The following is a 17644-nucleotide window of genomic DNA, read 5'->3' on the forward strand; positions in this document are numbered from 1 at the left end:
GCAGTTTCCATGGCGAAATCAGCAAGATACTTCAAGAACTCGTGCATCACTCCGCACCCATCATTTTTCCTTCATTTTCTAGCGGTTTCTCCAATGAAGAGCTCAAGAAACCAGTCTCCTAATCCCACTCTCCTCTTCCTTCTCTCCCTCTTAACACTCTCCTCTTTCTTGGGAATTTGCGTCCTCACTTTCTATGGCATTCCTCACAACTCGATGCCATGCCCTCCAATCTCACCTTCATCGCCGTTATCTCCCATCCTGCTGGCCTCTCTTTCCTCAATCTCGAAAGGTTACCCGAGAAACGATGAGCCCACTTTGTCGAGCAGTGTGATGGTGCCATTGCCTGCTCATGGGGTGGGTGCAAATCTCAATCTTTCTGCAGAGGAGAAGGAGTTCTGGCAGCAGCCGGATGGTGAAGGGTACCGGCCGTGCTTGGATTTCAGCCTTGCTTATCGAAAAGCATCGGCTAGAATTTCCAAGGAGAAACGGAGGTTCTTGGTTATGGTGGTTTCTGGAGGACTGAATCAGCAGAGGAATCAGATTGTTGATGCTGTTGTCATAGCAAGAATTCTTGAAGCTGCTCTGGTTGTTCCTGTTTTACAGGTTAATCGCATATGGGGAGATGAAAGGTAGAAATGATTTTAGTTTCTTTGCTGTTTTTTGGTTTCTCTTGTTTGATCTATACAATGGATTTCCTTTCATTTGTCTGAATCATCGTTGACTATGTGCAAGTGTATTGCACAATGATATACAGATTTTATGGTTCTTTAAGTCTTCCACTTTTGTAATGTATAAAACTGTGAATGCTTTACTTTTGCAGTGAATTCTCAGATATATTCGATTTGGAACATTTCAAGAAGACTTTACAAGCTGATGTTCGAGTCGTATCGTCCCTCCCCTCTACTCATTTGGTTTCAATGCAGTCAATTGAAAATCAAATCCCATTTCATGTATCACCGGTTTGGATTCGTGCTAGATACTTTCACCAAGTAAGAAAATGATTCCAGCAGTCAAACCCTTTGTATGTCTTCATTCGTAGTCGCTGTGTATGATTTATGCTGGGATTACACTTACCAATGCAGCTAAACGAAGAAGGTTTTCTTATACTAAAAGGGCTTGATTCTAGGCTCTCCAAGAATCTTCCTCCCGATCTTCAGAAGCTACGGTGTAAGGTAATGTAGCAGATAACAAACTTCACGATCTATTGTACAGTGGTCTGAGATATCATTATTAAGACAGAACTCACTGCCCTCACGACCTTTGTCTCTTCTTGTAGGTGGCATTTCATGCTTTGAGATTCACCTCTCCAATCCAGAACCTTGGCAATCAGATTGCAAGGAGAATGTGGATTGAAGGTCCTTACATTGCTCTCCATCTAAGGATAGAGAAGGATGTGTGGATCAGAACAGGATGTACCACAGGTTTAGGACCTGAATACGACGAAATCATAGACAAGGATCGGGAGTCTAATCCCGATTTCTTAACTGCTAAACTTAACATGACGAAATCTGCACGAAGACTTGCAGGATTCTGTCCTCTCAGTGCAAGAGAAGTGGCAAGGTGAGCTGTATACTTTACTTCACTTTTGTGTGTTTTTGCTGAAGAAATGAGCAATAGTTTTGATGTGCAGACTCCTGAGGGGTTTAGGAGCACCTAGCAATGCTCGTATATATGTAGCCGGAGGAGAACCATTTGGGGGCAGCTGCGCAATACAACCACTTGTGCATGAGTTCCCAAACATAGCAACGAAAAAGACGTTAGCACGACAAGGGGAGCTGACGCCTTACTTGAACAGACCTTCCGTCCTAGCGGCCATCGACTACATCGTGTCTCTAAGCAGTGATGTTTTTCTGCCTTCCCATGGAGGCAACATGGGCCGAGCTATGCAGGTATACGTCTCTAGGCTATACACCACGACGAAGCATATTATACTAGCAATTGAAGCATATTCAATGTATGTGCAGACTTATAAAGAAAAAGACCGACTTTATAGTGTGGTTTTGCAGGGTCATCGTGCATACGTAGGACATAGGAAGTACATAAAGCCAAACAAACGGATGATAGTTCCGTTGCTAGAAAACACATCGGTATCAGACGAGAAATTCAGACGCACGATCCAGAAGCTGCATAAGTATTCAAAGGGGCAACCGGAGTGGAGGAAGAAGAAGTTAGACAGAGATGTGTTAGCCTATCCAGTGCCTGAGTGTATGTGCAAACACTGAGATTTTTGTTGTGAATATTTCAGGAATCAGTTCATTAGCCGAATACCCTTTTGGTTGTACACATAATCCTCAGAACATTAAAGAGTAAATTCTTTTTTACCTGCAGAAAAAGGAATCCATATATAACTAAAATACATGAAATTAAAAGGAACTTATTTATACAACAACTGATTTAGAAAAGAAAACTCATTGTCTTATGCATAAGTAGTCGTATTCCCCTTTGTGTTGAAGTTGATAGTTTGATTTCTTGTACACTTGAAACGGCCCGGCCAATTTGGGCCGTTATTCTAATGGGTGGCTTGTGATTGGACTTTAGATTAGAATTTGTTTAAAGAAAATGAAATATGGGAGTGGGAGTTGGCATCACTCATGTAACATGCCAATTACTAATATTCAATCCTTATTTTTATTAATATTCATTTTATTAAATATTAAATTCTTAAATTTTGATCCGCCCATCCAAACATATTGTCATCTTTCTTCTACGTAAACAGAAGGCAATTTTATTCCCACCATGTACCTAATCAACTTTTCATGGAATTAATCAAAATAAATTTTAAAACTTAAAGAAAATTTTTTTTTTTTTACTAATAATAATAAAAAAATTAAAATTATTTTTTTTCGATACTATGAGTAATACATATGTTAATATGACTAACAATGATAAATAAATTAGACTAATTCATATAAGATGATACAAATAGTCATATAAAAGTAAGATAGATACACACATATTTCATACAACTCGAATCCACTTTAAATTTGTTCATATGATCTCAATCTGTTAAGGCATTATTGGTTTACAAGTACTTAATCACAATTTTATTTCCATACGTAAATAATATGTATCATTTTCATATTCTTGCAAACAAATATTTCAAAATTAAAAAAGAAATATAAAGAAAAACGAATTTTAGATACTTTCCTTCACAAGGGAGATAAGTGTATAAACAAACAGGGGGGCCCACCCACTAAGGGATTGATTTGGACAGTGTTCTTTCCTCGTAAAACTGAAATATTCGTCAGCCAGCCGTATTCCGCGTGCCACGTAAACTTTTCCTGATTGGGTTTCATCCTCTGGGTCCACTACGCCGACCACTTGCTTACCCTGGGTCCCATCTTGCCTACCCAATTACTCGCCTTATCCCTCCACCTTCTCCTCGCCCCGATTCTCAAACGAATTCTCGAGGTATTATTCTCTACTTTCCAGAACACTCTATTGTACATGCAAACAAACATTACATTTAATTTAAATTATATAAATCTAGATTTGGTAAAAACAAAAAATAATGATATACAATAATTTCTTTGAAAGTGGATATTAAGAATGAATGATAAGTCCGATGAAAAATATAAAATTATTTTGGGATGTTTAAAATTTAAATTTTGTTCGACCATAGTTAATAATAATAATTTATCACAATATTAAAATCGTGAATATTTATATTATAACGAAAACTCAATTCTTTTTCTAACGTGACTATAAAGCACTGGAAATGGATCCTCTGTGTGTGAACTTACACAACTCCCACTATCATAAGTCAATCACATGTGAAGGAAATGGGTAACATTCTAAAGTAGTTTGATCTGTGATGAAGTTTTGCATATTCCTTTGACAATACATACCATAACACTAAACTATGCTTAAAGTAAATATTTTTTATTATTTAGCCAATTGTATTTTAAGCCAAAAAACAATAAAGCTCATTGCTCACTGATCACGCTATCAAACTTAAATTAAATACGAATATATTAACCCAAAAAAATAATCATCTGACAATATTAATATATTATCAGTAATTATATATTACGTAATATGGACAATAATATCTCTTAATTAGACCATTTCAACTTCTCATCCAACTTTAGTCACTCAAATTTTAAATGTATTGTAATCACCCCTCATCTTTTAAATAGATCTCACTACGGTCCAAATTGTTAAGTTTTTTACGAAATTTAATTAAAATGGATAAATATTCTAATAATCAGATATAAAATTGGACAAAAAAAAACCCTCATCTATTTGAATAACTTACCAACTATTAGAAACAGGGATAAGTACACTCTCCTCCTCTGAAGTTTGACGTAATTACACAGAGATCTCATGTAGTTTGAAAAATTATATCTAGCACTTATAAGGTTTGCTTCCGTCTAACAAATTAGTCTCTTATTAGTCAAAATCCATCGAATTTGCTGATATTAATAAAAAAATTTGGATAAAAATAATTATATTTACACTCGATTCACTTATTACTAACTTATAACAAGTCAAATAAATTATTTTATAATTAAATTACCCTTATACATCTTCACACGTTAATGCATGTGAGGGGGTATATCTTCACCGTTATAAAAATAGTTTTGTCTGAAAAGAATTGTTTAACCTATAATAAGTCAGTTTTAAGTCAATTACAGGTAAATATCAATTCTAATTCAATACTTTATTAATATCAACAAATCCAGTGTATTTTGATTAATGGATGTATTTATTTTTTAGACAAAAACAAACTCCGGGGATGCTAGATGTAATTTTCCAAATCATATAGAATTTACGTGTAATTATACAAAATTTTAGAGAAGAGGAGTGTAATTATTCATTAGAAATATTATGTACTCCAATAATGTTACTTCTTATAACTAAACAAAAATAAAAAATATTAATAAAACTACTAGTTATTCAGAAAAATAAATATTAAAATAACTACATCAATTTAATGGTATCTCACTAGGGGCAAGAATTTACATAGATAATTTTTGAGGTAATTTATATCGGCACTATCTCAAAGGACGTAATTGTAAATTTATCAAAAATAAAATAAAAATATTTGTGTAATTAATTCAATTTCAAGAATTATTGATGCATTTTTTCTAAAAAGAACTTAAGAATTTGGAATTATGATCGGGTGAGAAAAGGTTTGGGGCACAATTGCTTCAGAGATGCAACCAAACATGGCACTGTAGTTTGGCACAGTTTCCCATCTCTATTTCCACTTTGTCTCATCATATTTCATTTTTATTGACCAGTCAACAATATTTGTTGACTGGTCCTGATTTGCACTATGATAGTATGGTCCCACTGTTTTACATTTATGGGCCCACCAAATTATCTCTGCCAACCTTTCACCCCCAATTTATTCATTATTGTAAGGGATCATTACACCATACATTTCATAATCTATTATTTATTTATATAAATTATTTATATTTAAGAAAAAAACCACGCTTACATTTATCATAAACGTATTATATAATTATCTTTATTTTTTAAAAAATTTATGTATATCCTTAAAAAATCACTACAAGAAAATATGATATCAGTCACAAAATATTAAGTGTCAATTTTAAAATTATCACTAAAAGTATATATTAAGTGATAACAACTTTTATCTTATAATTATATAATTATTATTAATAAAAATTACATATAAAATTGTCACTAAAACATATATATAATTTGTATTTTCTAATTGTAATTCATTTGGATAATGTATTTAAAAGAATTTGGAAGATGGAGAAAGGGATTGAGCGATGGGGTGGGATGTGGTGAGAAGAATGATTATTTGGTGGTGAAATGTGACAAGTTGACAGACGATGACAGGTTAGAATATTTGTTGGGGGCAACATTGATTTTCGCACCGTACAACATATCGAATCTTGCTCCCTAAATCGTAGGAGTTGCAAAAACACAACCATTAATAATTGTTTCCCAACAATTCTTTTTCTTTCTTAGTGTGTGTTGGGTGTGAGATTCTTATGGCTTGCATGTGTTTCTAGATTTATTAGACGGAAAATTATATATATATATTTTAAGTTTGATATAACTATACATAAATTTTATATATTGAAAAATTACATATAATACTCTTGAAATTACTTTCGTTTAACAAATAAATTCCTACGTTAGTCAAGATTTACTGAATTTGCTAACATTGATAAAAAAAAAATTGATTGAGAATTAATATTTACCCTCTATTGACTGATTACTGATTTATTGCAGTTCGAATAATTTTTTGGACTAAATTCTACTCTTATAACAATGAAGATATACTCTTCATATACATTAACACGTAAAGACGTATGAGAGTATTTTGGTTATAAAAATTTATTTGACCTATAATAAATCAGTCATAAGCCAATTGAGTGTTAATATAACCTTTTTCTGAATTTTTTTTTTTTTACTAATAGAGAAACTTATGTATTATATAGAGACAAACACCATGAATTACACCAAATTCATAACAAGAGAGTGTAATTACTCCTTTATTATATATATATATATATTGAGAAATTATAATTTTTATTTCATAATTTATAATCACTTTCAATATTATTGCTTACAAAATTTTTAACATAATCCCATAATTTGTAAAAAAAAAAAAAGGTTTATTTTCAGTCATTCTCTCAATTTTCATTAGATATGAAATAGATAAAACTATATGAAGGTATATGATCGTTATTTTCTCGAATTATAGAAAAACACGTAACTTTGCATGGTTTTTTTCATCAATTTTCTAACAGAAAAAATAAAAAGTGAGAAGTTTTTAAAATTATAAAATTATTTTCAATAATTAATATGTAATGGGACTAAAATAGTACAAAATATGAATTATAAGACAAAGAATAAAATTTTCCGTAAATGGATAAGGAAAATTGAAGTAATGATTGATTAGTACAATGAGTTGGATTTTGGAATGAGAAGAAAGAAGGGGACAAAAATAAAGTGATGAAAGGATTAATGTCTCTCCTCCAACTGGCTACCTACATATTAGCCTTCTTTTATTTTCAACTAGGTATCTTCCTTTTCTTTTTTTTTTTTTTTTTGGCTATAAGTAGTGTGTGTTTTTCCTTTTGATAAGGGATGATTTTATTTTCACCCTTAATTTATGTTCTATTGATAATAAATTATTTTTTATTTAAAAACAGAAATCATCTATGACAGTAAAAAAATATGGATAGTTTTTATAAAATGATATTGATATTTTTAAAAAGTATATATGTAATTTTTCAAAAAATAGGGATGATTTGTATAAATAACGTTGATGTTTATGATGGATGTACGTGTAATTCTCTGAAAAATATGAATAATTCATACACACATGATTCCCTCATAATTAGTGTGGTAATTATGGTTGTGCAGAATCCAAATAAATAAGTAAAAAGGATCAATCTTGCTAGGACATTAATTACTGCCTTTTATGAATAAGAATGAAACTCATGGTTTTACACTCTCCAGCAACTTTCCTTGAAAAACTCGAGTTAGAAGTAGAATGATTGAAAACGTCACGAAATCAAATAATTATGAAATAGACATATATAAATAGATAGTAAAATATGACTTTCTGTTCATTAAAAATCGTTCAATAATTAATATATGATGATAATATTGATTTTTATATTTGATCAATAATTAACATTAGACGTTCCTCTTTTTATTATTATGTCATGACTAAGGGGTTCGGCACACAGGCCTGTCCTAGTCTTGCTGTTATACACTCCAACCTAACTCTAACGGTCCTTTAATTTTATTTGTTTTACATATTGTATATTTGATTTGTAGTTACACACTATGCATAAAATTAATATTTTTTTTAAAATTAAAATAATGATTTAAATATGCACATATAAATTTTAAAAAGAAAATCCCTTTCAATAATATTATTTTTCATATTTATAATTTTATGATAGTGTTATATTTTTAATATTTTTGAATTTTTAAATAGGTTCACTAGGTTCAATCCGTCAGATCCAAACTCGAGAGTAACATGTCTCAATTTAAGTTCTTAATAGATCAGATCTCAAATTTAGTCTAAGACCCATTATCATTTCTAATCATGACTTTCTCTGCCACAGGATAAGAGTATTATTTAGATGAGAATTGAAAAATAAATTGTTTATATGTCTATGTTCTTATCTTTTAGTGTAGTTATGAGATTTAGGGAGGCCGCGTACATTTAGTTGTACTTGAAATTAATACCCATAATGATATAAAACTAATTTTTTTAGAAAAATATGTAATAAAATTTTAAATAATAAACATTAAATCCACGTCATTCATTCACGCGCTGCTTGAATATTTGGCAAAGCAGGTGACGAGTATTTGGAAATTGCGCCCGCGAGGAATTAAAGCAAAAACGCGCAGAGGGCCCCACCTAAAGGCGTTAGGAGGGCAGCGTCTTGTGGGGGGTCCACGTAATGCTTTCCCACGCTAGTGGGACCCACCGAAGGAACTCATCGGAATCTGAAACGAAGGAAGATCCACCTTGTCTTCTCTCTCTCCCTCTCTCCCCCCCTCATCACCTGAATTGAATGAGATTGCTTTCATCTAAGGCCCCACATAGACATACTGACACACATCCCCATTACCACCTTGTAAATCATTACTCTCTCTCTCTCTCCCCATATCGACAAGCCCACCTTGGCTTCTCTCTTTATATGTATATGTATGTATAGGCTGGTTGCTGTCCTTGCAGTATGTGTGTGTGTATATATATATACACAGAGAAACTTTGCATGATTGTCACATACTAATTTCCACCAGGAGAACAGTACATTTATTAGTACTTCTCTTCATCTTCACTTCTCTCTAGCTCTTAACTTGCAGTAGTAGGAGCTGAGTTGAGTTGAAAAATCTTTGAGGCTGAGGTGATCACAAGAGATCAATTAGCATTGCATGCCTATGGATACTTCACCTGCACAACCCCATAATTTCCAGGTGGGAATGAATATTCATAACATCTTGGTATTCTATATACGATCTCTATCTATTTGAGTTTAAAGGGTTAGGGAAAATGATTGTTCTTGTTTCTTTTGGTTTTCTCTTTCACCTTTTCGGAATGATTTTGAGTTTGTAGAGATGGATTTATGGGTTTCATGAAGGTAAATAAATTCAAGCCTCCCCTTAGATACAGACGGCTTTATTAAAGAAAAAATTGAAAGAAGGTAGCTAGATCAAGTGGGTTTTCTTTTTTCAGCTTGAGTAATACTTAATTTTATGGTCCAAGATATCATAATTAAAGAAAAATAAGGGATTGCTTGAGTTTCAGTTGATCATTATTTTACTAATATATGTAGTACTAATTTTAGAGTTCAGATTTGTAGTCTTTAATTTGGGGTTTACTTGTGTTACATGAGTTCTCTGCATTAAGATTGTTTTTTCAAGAATGCGACTTTATTAATTATATTGGATGCAAATTCTGTAAATCAAAGTTCAATTGAGTAGTTAATATATCTAGCCTTGCAAGATAGAGAAAAGGTGTTGGAATTTTGAGGCTGATGTAGAGAAAGGTCTACTTATTAATTCTTGACTTAATTACTGGATGAATTAATGGTGTCCAATATACAATTTGTATTAACACAGGCCTTTCTTGTTCAATATTTGTAATTCATGTCATCATCTACACCTGATCTTGTAATTTTAATTTGTTATTCATGAGGAACTTAGGTTAATTAATTAGATTAATTTTGTGCCAAAAGTACATCCAAAGTTTAATTCACATAGTCTTTGAGTGCATCAGCAAAATCCAGAACATTTCTGAAACATCAAAATCCTTACCGTTTAGTATTCTTGCCACAACCCGTTTACGAAAAAAGGAGTTTCATGTGCAAGGCTTGACAAGAAAAGAATACTGCTAGCGCTTGGGGAGCATATCAAATATTAAATGATTTTTCTTTAAACATATTAAGCTTTTAGACGAGGCCGTCATTCAACCTCAACATTCACCTTTATAACAATTTAAGTTTTTAGATGAGTTGGTCGTTCAATACTGATACGTTACTTACGCCTTTCTCAAGCTCATGAGATTATCTTCTCAAATTTGTTCAGGAAATGGGCTCCCAAACACTAGAAAGCATGTTCGTGTGCACAAAGCCACAGCAAGAGAAGAAGCCAAGGCCAGCTGAACAAGCCCTCAAATGCCCAAGATGTGACTCCACCAACACCAAATTCTGCTACTACAACAACTACAGCCTCTCTCAGCCGAGGTACTTCTGCAAATCATGCAGAAGGTACTGGACCAAAGGTGGAACCTTGAGGAATGTCCCGGTTGGAGGAGGCTGCAGGAAGAACAACAAGAGGTCCTCCTCCTCCTCATCGTCATCCACATCTTCTTCCTCTTCTTCAAAGAGAAACCATGATCATCAACCAATGCCGTTAACAATTCCCAGCCCCAACGTTCCGCCGCCTTTCGCTCCTTTCTCTTACGATTCGGCCAACGACCTCAGCCTTGCAATAGCCAGGCTTCAAAAACAAACAGCCGGGCAATTGGGATTCGATGAGCATGATTTTCCAATGCCTAGGACCGATGTTCTTGGGAATTTTGATGCATTGAGGGTAGGATTTCTTGATCAAACCCCAAGAGGGCTTCACAATATGTACAACTACGGAGTTGGGGATGGGATCAACCTCGGGTTGGAAAACGGAGGAATGGGATTACTGGGACTCGAGGATTTAACGAACACATCCACAGCAGTGAAGCAAGAAATGTGCAGTAGCGGTAGGGAAGGTGAAAGTAGCAGCATAGGGTTTTGGGGATTCCCATGGCAGAGTGTTGGTGGGGATGGAAACATGCATGGGGAACTTGATTCCAACAGACTTAGCAGCTGGAGTGGAATTGGCTCATCTAATTTGCATGGACTTCTCAATAGCCCTCTCATGTAAAAGACAATGTGTTTCACTTATAATTAAAGCATCTTTGTCTACAAAAATTCTTACATGTTGGTATTTGGGAGTTTCAAAGTACTTAGAATTAAGTCATGTCACGTTGACGTGGAGTGACTCGTATCCTTTGATATTTGGTGCAGAGTAAATGTAATATGTGAATTTTCCACTAGAAGAGAGGGGCCGGCGTTGATACTTGAGAATTTTGGTTCTCATGTCATATATAACTAAGAAACTTACTCCAATTTATTGCTTTGATCCACTTGAAACATTACCTCTTCTTTTGGTGTCTTTGTTTGTTTTTCACTTTATGATTAATTTGTTCATGAGAAACTATAAGCCCATGTTTGTTCTCTTCCTCAAGTTTCCAACTATATATATTTTGACTAAGAAGTGCAGAGTGTGCTTTGGGATCTTGTTTGCCTATTCAAAGAAGCCATCGACCAAAAGAAATCCCCTACCTTTGCCAAATTATAAATTAATACTTTTTCGTTTTTCAAAAAATTATAAATCACACTCTTATTTTAATATCCATTTAATGAGAAGTTCATTTCGTAGTTTCTGTCCGATTCTCATTCAAGTTTTGTTGGTGAACAACCAAATTGCTTTTTTAAATTATGAATTATATTCTTATATATTTTCAAAATTTTCTAAAATATTTTTATAAACTAATATGACTTATGTATTATTTACTTTGGTCACCCTCAAAAGTTTTTTACATTTTTTTCAGACTTATATTTTAAATAAAAAAAAAATCAACAAGTCTTTACCTTACTATCTAGAGACTATATAATTATTTTTCATTTGAGGGGAGTATTTGTAATTTTCAAAATGAGGGGTATTCAAAATTATATCAAATTTAAAGGACATAGTTGTACTTATCATTAAATTTAAAAAAATATTAAACTATTTTTTGTGATTGTATATAGGCTGAACTGATCTTTGGATTAAAGCCCCCCCTCCCGCCTTTTTATTAACTAATGTTATTCTTAGATCTTATTCATGAGACTGAGAAAAACAAAGATATTTCTAGACTGTTGTAATTTTTATATATACTAATATTTCAATTCGATATACATACTTTTATTAGTTTTTTTTTTCATTCTCTTTGAGTATCCATCTCCTTTTACTTTAATTTAGATAAATCGGAAATTCCAGAGCATACCCTCCCACGAACGAAAGCAAAAAAGACATTTTGAATATTTTTCTATTTTTTCATTAATTTCAATAGGAAAATTAATAGATGATTGGAAATGAAAGTCTATTACAGAAAAAAAGTAATTTTTTTCTCACATGTGACTACTAATGGATATATCGTCAAGTAAAACTGACCAATCACATGATAAGTACTCTTATTAAGTAAACTCGGGTTTGACAAAATATCAAGATGGCAAAAAGCATCTCCAACTCAATGTCTAGCTTTCGGCTTTATTCAACTAACTTGAGATATTTATAAACACTTAATATAACGTTTTCAAAGATCCCCTTTATATTTCTTTCTCCAGTAATAGTTTAATTGCATTTTTAGTTCTGCGATTATAATAATTTGATATTTTAGTCCTGTAACTTACTCGAATAGTAATATCGGTCTTGTATGTTTTTAATTTTCATAATTTTTGTAGTTCCGCAGGAAACTAATTAATTGTAGAAAACAAATTCTTTTACACTAAGAGCTTCCAACTTAAATTCGGAATGAAGTGGTAATAGATCTTAATTTCAAATCATTAAATCTTGATTATATGATGATATAGGTATATAGTTTCTTTATTGAGGCAGATCTTAAATTGTGATTATGAAAAGGTGATGGAATCTTTGAGCAAATAATTAAATAATAATGAGTCGCGTGTTCACTACTTCAAACTTGGAATCTCAGTGAGCATGAGCAGCAACTTCGGGATAGATTTGCCTGACGCTAATTGTGATTCAGACCCAATCCTACAGGAGATTTGGGCGTGATTGAAGCATGTCTTGTTTTTTGGAGATGGAAACCAATTTTTATTTAAATTATTAATAAGTTTTTAAACCATAGACAAATTTAGCAACGGATGAATATTTCTGCAAAAATAACATTAGGATCTAAAGATTTCGCCTCTGCTTCTCTGACATCTTATCTCACCCGTTTCTGTTTTTTGAAACTAAATATAAAATCTTAGAACGGCAATTTTTGGTTTCAGAAGCTGAAATTATGTAATGGAACAGAGATCGAATGCATTTCAATTTTTTTTTTTAAATAGGTCTAAAATTCCATCTTTAATAAGTTAAAGTTAAATTATTACTTACTTATTTGTCATCTCTATGTTTTAATCTAGCTTGTTAGATATATACGTAAAGATAAAATTACAAAATCAGTCCTGTATGTATATGGGTGACAAAATTATTCATGTAAGTATTGAATTGATAATTTTATTCCTGTAAAATTCAATTCAACAATAATTTTAGTCCTTTCGATAAAAAATTATCAGATTTTAGCTGAACCAAATTAGAGTTTAGAGTTTTGATTGCTAATTGGACTTGAATTAATTACGTGGCATCCTACTTGAATGCTAAGTTGGCCTAATAGGCACAAAATGAGCCACATGTGGATTACATGCAAAGAAGAAATGGGGGAAGTTGACTGATAAGAATGCCATCATGTGGATGGTGCCGCTGATGGAATATGCTCGGAGGGAAATGTGCATCGTAGGGAGGCAAACGGGTGGTGGTCCGCCAAAGAACAAAGGGTGGTGGTCCAACAAAGAGATGATTGTTGGGGGCGGAGATACGACGAAAATACAGTGGGCGGCGAAGAAAAAGTGAAGGAAATAAAAATGAAGAGAATTGGTCGGATAGTGGATAAAAATGGATGGGCTTCGGTGCAATCGACTCGCGGAAGACTGGAGCCGATGTGTTGTGGTCGCAAATGATGGATAGATCGGACGGCGTCGAATCAGGAAGAGGAAGGAAAGAGTTCTAGGTTAAAGGTTGACGACGGTGGGAGGCAGAGAAGGCAAGGGGTTAGCCATGGGCAAAGGAGGGGGCTGGGCTGGTGGAGGCGAGGTTAAGGGCTAATGGCGATGGGAGGCAGGAGAGGGAGGGAACTAAGCGGCGGCGATGGTGGTGCAGCTACAGGGCTGAAAGGGATGAGGTTTATTTTTCTGGTTTTCTTTTTCTTTTTTAAAACTTTTATGATTTTTTATTTTAATTAATAATATAAATTAAGTATTATTTAAAATAATAAATTAACATTTATTACTAAATTATATTTTCTTAAATACTTAATAAATAAAAATATTTTAATTTGACTACGCCGCATCAACATCCACGCACATAGCATGCTGTTGCATAAATGAGATTCATTTGGACGAACCCCTAAATCCTAATTTGATTTTTCAATTTTCGATCACTCTTGATTGAAAGGACTAAAATTGTTATAAATTTAAAACATAAAAGATCAAAATTACAAATCGAGATTAGTTTTACCAACTCCATATATAGAGAACTAATTTTATAATTTTACTTCGACATAAAATTAGTTAGTGGCAAGGGCCAAGGCATGGGAGATTTCATACTTACACGAATAACTTAGAAAATTCATAAAAAAAAAAATAGAAAAACAAGTCAATGAATAATCTAAAATTTTGGCTCATCAGACATAGTGAGCATAGGTGAGATTTTTAGTTGGGGAAGTATATATTCATTTGGTGCTGTGTGCATAGGATTCAGTGAAGATAAACTCTATTCTAATTCATTTCTTTATTAGCATTTTCCATATCTAAATACTGCTCATTATTCAGCTCAATACTGCTTGATTTTTGAGGGTCAATTATCTTCAATTTATGTCAACAAAGAATTAGCTACTTCGCTCACATAAGTCTGTATTTTCATATACAATTATGAAGCTCATATAAAATTATAATGAACAAAACCTCACACAATAGAGACATTGACAGCGTTGCAAGGACATGTATTCTCTTCAAATCCCTCGTCTTGGGAGGCTGATGATATAAATACACGCTCCATATTAATTGCGGAGCTAATGTGCTTATAAAGCCCAATATCTTTTATCCCTGACCAAGATCCTTTGCAAGATCATTAACATGAGTAGTGCATGTGTTTGAACTATATGTTGTTGCTTTCTTGTACCTTTTAATAGTGATCGGCCTATCAATGGGTAATCCTACCCAGGCTTTGGTTCAGGCCCAAATAAGGTTCAAATAAATTAATTTATATATAGATTCTATCCAATTCATTTAATTCAACTCAAAATTCATAGGTCTCTAGACCAAATCAAGACCTGATTTTTGTATAGGGTTAGGCAGAGGCTTGGTTTTTTTTTTTTTTTTATTCAATTTTTCTGCAAATCATACTAATTAAATTAAATTTCTTTCTCTTTATTTTCATTTTCACCCATAATTTATCAATAAATTCAAATTATTGAGACTAATTCATAAATAACTCTTTTTCGATAGAATTTTTTAAATATTATATTATTTATTATACCATTTAAAAAATAATCTAATGAAAATATTAAATCTATATATTTAATAGCAATCAAATTTAATATTATAAAACTTTAAAATTTAATTTTATCACTTCAAGTTTTCAAACAAGCAATTATCGCCTATCAAAATATTGAAAAATATACCCAATATGATAATATATCTATATAATTAATTATTTAATATTTAAAAAATATATACGGTTAAAGAGTTACATGATAAATAAGGTTATGGAGTCTTAAGTTTTTTAAATTTGTTCATTTTGAATGTAGATCGATTTTATAAATAATTATCCAATTGAATTGAAAATATATATATATATATATATATATATTGGGTAAAATAGGGTACATAGACCCATGGGTATTCATTGGTAGAAGACTCAATCAAAACCCAATCCATATCTTTTTAATAGCTTTGGATCGGAGATTGGATTTAATAACATTTATTGAGTTTGGGTATGAGTATTTGAATTAGTCTGTGGGTCTAGGTAGGATCTTATTCTAGCTTATCTAATGATCAAATACACAGCTTATATACAAAGTAGTTATTTGCTACGACTTTTTATTATTAACCATGACAATTAGTCATAGTTAAATGTTATAATTATTATAGTAATACCTTTCTTTAACCACCTTATTTTCGAGTTATTTTAAGTTCTTAGTTTTACGGACTTCCTCCAACCACACTATCCGGAAATACCAACAACTTGGAATACTCGAGAATAAGGCGGTCAAAGAAATTTATGAATTTATGAAGGCTTAATTTTATTTTTAAAAGCATTGTTGAGTCTGATCATGAACATGAAAAAAAAGATAGTTGAACTATATGTTTTCTTTGAAAGGGCAAAATGGTCATTAATTAGATTTAAGGACTGAAACTGTTAATATTTTAAAAATTGACGGACTAATATAGAATTCCAATATGTTTAGGGACTGAAAATGAATCAGTGACAATATATGAGGAGTAAAAACTGTAATTATCCCAATTTTTTACTTGGTTTGTATTGTTATATTGATGATATGACTTGATTTTTGTTATTGTGGAAATAATTAGCCTCAAAAGTATATATATATACACATACATAAACAGCCCTATATGCATGTATGCATGCATACAAATAAATGCAATCTACATATATATTAGGGTAAACTACAATAATTCTTTCTTAAATTTATCATAATTATGAATACCCCTCGTTGTTTAACAAATTACAAGTACATCCCTAATATTTAAAGAAATTATGTAATCGTTGGATGAAAGTATGAAACTATCAAATTTGCACTTATTGTATTTTTTTAAGTTAAAAACTTATAAAAAAATCGAACAAGGTGAATGAAAAAAAAATTATCCACTTAATCCAAAAAAAATAAAAAAATTTAAAAAATAAATAAAATTATAATTTTTAATTCACAAGAGCATTTTGGTCAGTTCATCATAGAAAAGGAATAATACCTAACAGATTGAGCTAATTGTTAAACGGCCGTTAAAATCAAAAAGTATTAATAATTTTTCAAACAACGAATGTGTATTCGTAATTATGCGAAACCTCCGGGTAGGTCGTGTAATTTACCCTATATATCAATCATACAAGTTAAAGACATGCATGTACAACATTCAGACATGTATAAATTTAAAAAAATAAAATATAAGTACATATATTTTATCAGTAATTTATCTAGTGTTTTAATTTGTATGTACATTATATCATATATATAAAATAACCTGGTGCGTATACACAAAACAAAATACGAAATGAAATACCAATTTAGAGTAGAGTATACGACCGCAAGCAACTCTGAAGCAGCAGAAGAGAATAAAAGCTTATATGGATTTCATGGAAGGAAATGTGACTGATCATTTTCACAAATGGTAGTAAAATGCATTCTAATGGGATATAAGTTACCATCAAGCTTATAATATGTAAAATGGTTCGTCATAAACGCAATCAAGATTCCGTCACAACGACCAAACGATGCATACATCTCAGAGATAATGGGGGGAGAATGGGAGGGATGAGAACTCAACTGCTGCGAGAGTTGAGCTTCCTACAAAGAAGAAACTAAACAGTTAATTAATAACAAAGCAGAGAGTTTGTATCAGGTTATAACCGGCGCATTCGTCCTATTTCTGTGGCTTCTTCCACAGGACCCCAAACCTTCTCAGCATGTTAGCATTCTTCTTCTTCATTAAATCTTCATCAAGGTCATCTGCATAAGGCGAGCTTATCTTTCCTGTTCGAGGGCTGTAGTTGCTGTCCATTGATCCTGTTCTCTCCATGAGATGCC

General features: G+C 32.3%; 2 protein-coding genes across 2 annotated transcripts; both read left to right on the forward strand.

The window, feature by feature from the left end:
* On the forward strand, positions 10-2322 carry LOC105170869 (uncharacterized protein At1g04910). Its single transcript, XM_011091791.2, has 6 exons — positions 10-629; positions 821-989; positions 1083-1172; positions 1277-1560; positions 1631-1889; positions 2007-2322. The coding sequence occupies exons 1-6, from the start codon at positions 10-12 to the stop codon at positions 2220-2222; spliced, it is 1638 nt and encodes a 545-aa protein (XP_011090093.1). The 3' UTR covers positions 2223-2322.
* On the forward strand, positions 8562-11158 carry LOC105170685 (dof zinc finger protein DOF3.2-like). The gene is made up of 2 exons (XM_011091558.2): positions 8562-8934; positions 10045-11158. Exons 1-2 carry the CDS (start codon positions 8893-8895, stop codon positions 10876-10878), a joined length of 876 nt encoding a protein of 291 aa, XP_011089860.1. The 5' UTR covers positions 8562-8892; the 3' UTR covers positions 10879-11158.

Source organism: Sesamum indicum, linkage group LG9 (genome assembly GCF_000512975.1).
Source record: "Sesamum indicum cultivar Zhongzhi No. 13 linkage group LG9, S_indicum_v1.0, whole genome shotgun sequence".
Lineage (NCBI taxonomy): Eukaryota > Viridiplantae > Streptophyta > Magnoliopsida > Lamiales > Pedaliaceae > Sesamum > Sesamum indicum.

Excerpts from the sequence above, each read along its gene's own strand:
- LOC105170869 (XM_011091791.2), top strand. The coding sequence starts at position 10 with ATGGCGAAATCAGCAAGATACTTCAAGAACTCGTGCATCACTCCGCAC. Across the intron at positions 1,173-1,276 it reads TTCAGAAGCTACGGTGTAAG|GTGGCATTTCATGCTTTGAG; the intron begins GTAATGTAGCAG and ends CTCTTCTTGTAG. Across the intron at positions 1,561-1,630 it reads AGTGCAAGAGAAGTGGCAAG|ACTCCTGAGGGGTTTAGGAG; the intron begins GTGAGCTGTATA and ends TTTGATGTGCAG.
- LOC105170685 (XM_011091558.2), top strand. The coding sequence starts at position 8,893 with ATGCCTATGGATACTTCACCTGCACAACCCCATAATTTCCAG. Across the intron at positions 8,935-10,044 it reads CACAACCCCATAATTTCCAG|GAAATGGGCTCCCAAACACT; the intron begins GTGGGAATGAAT and ends AAATTTGTTCAG.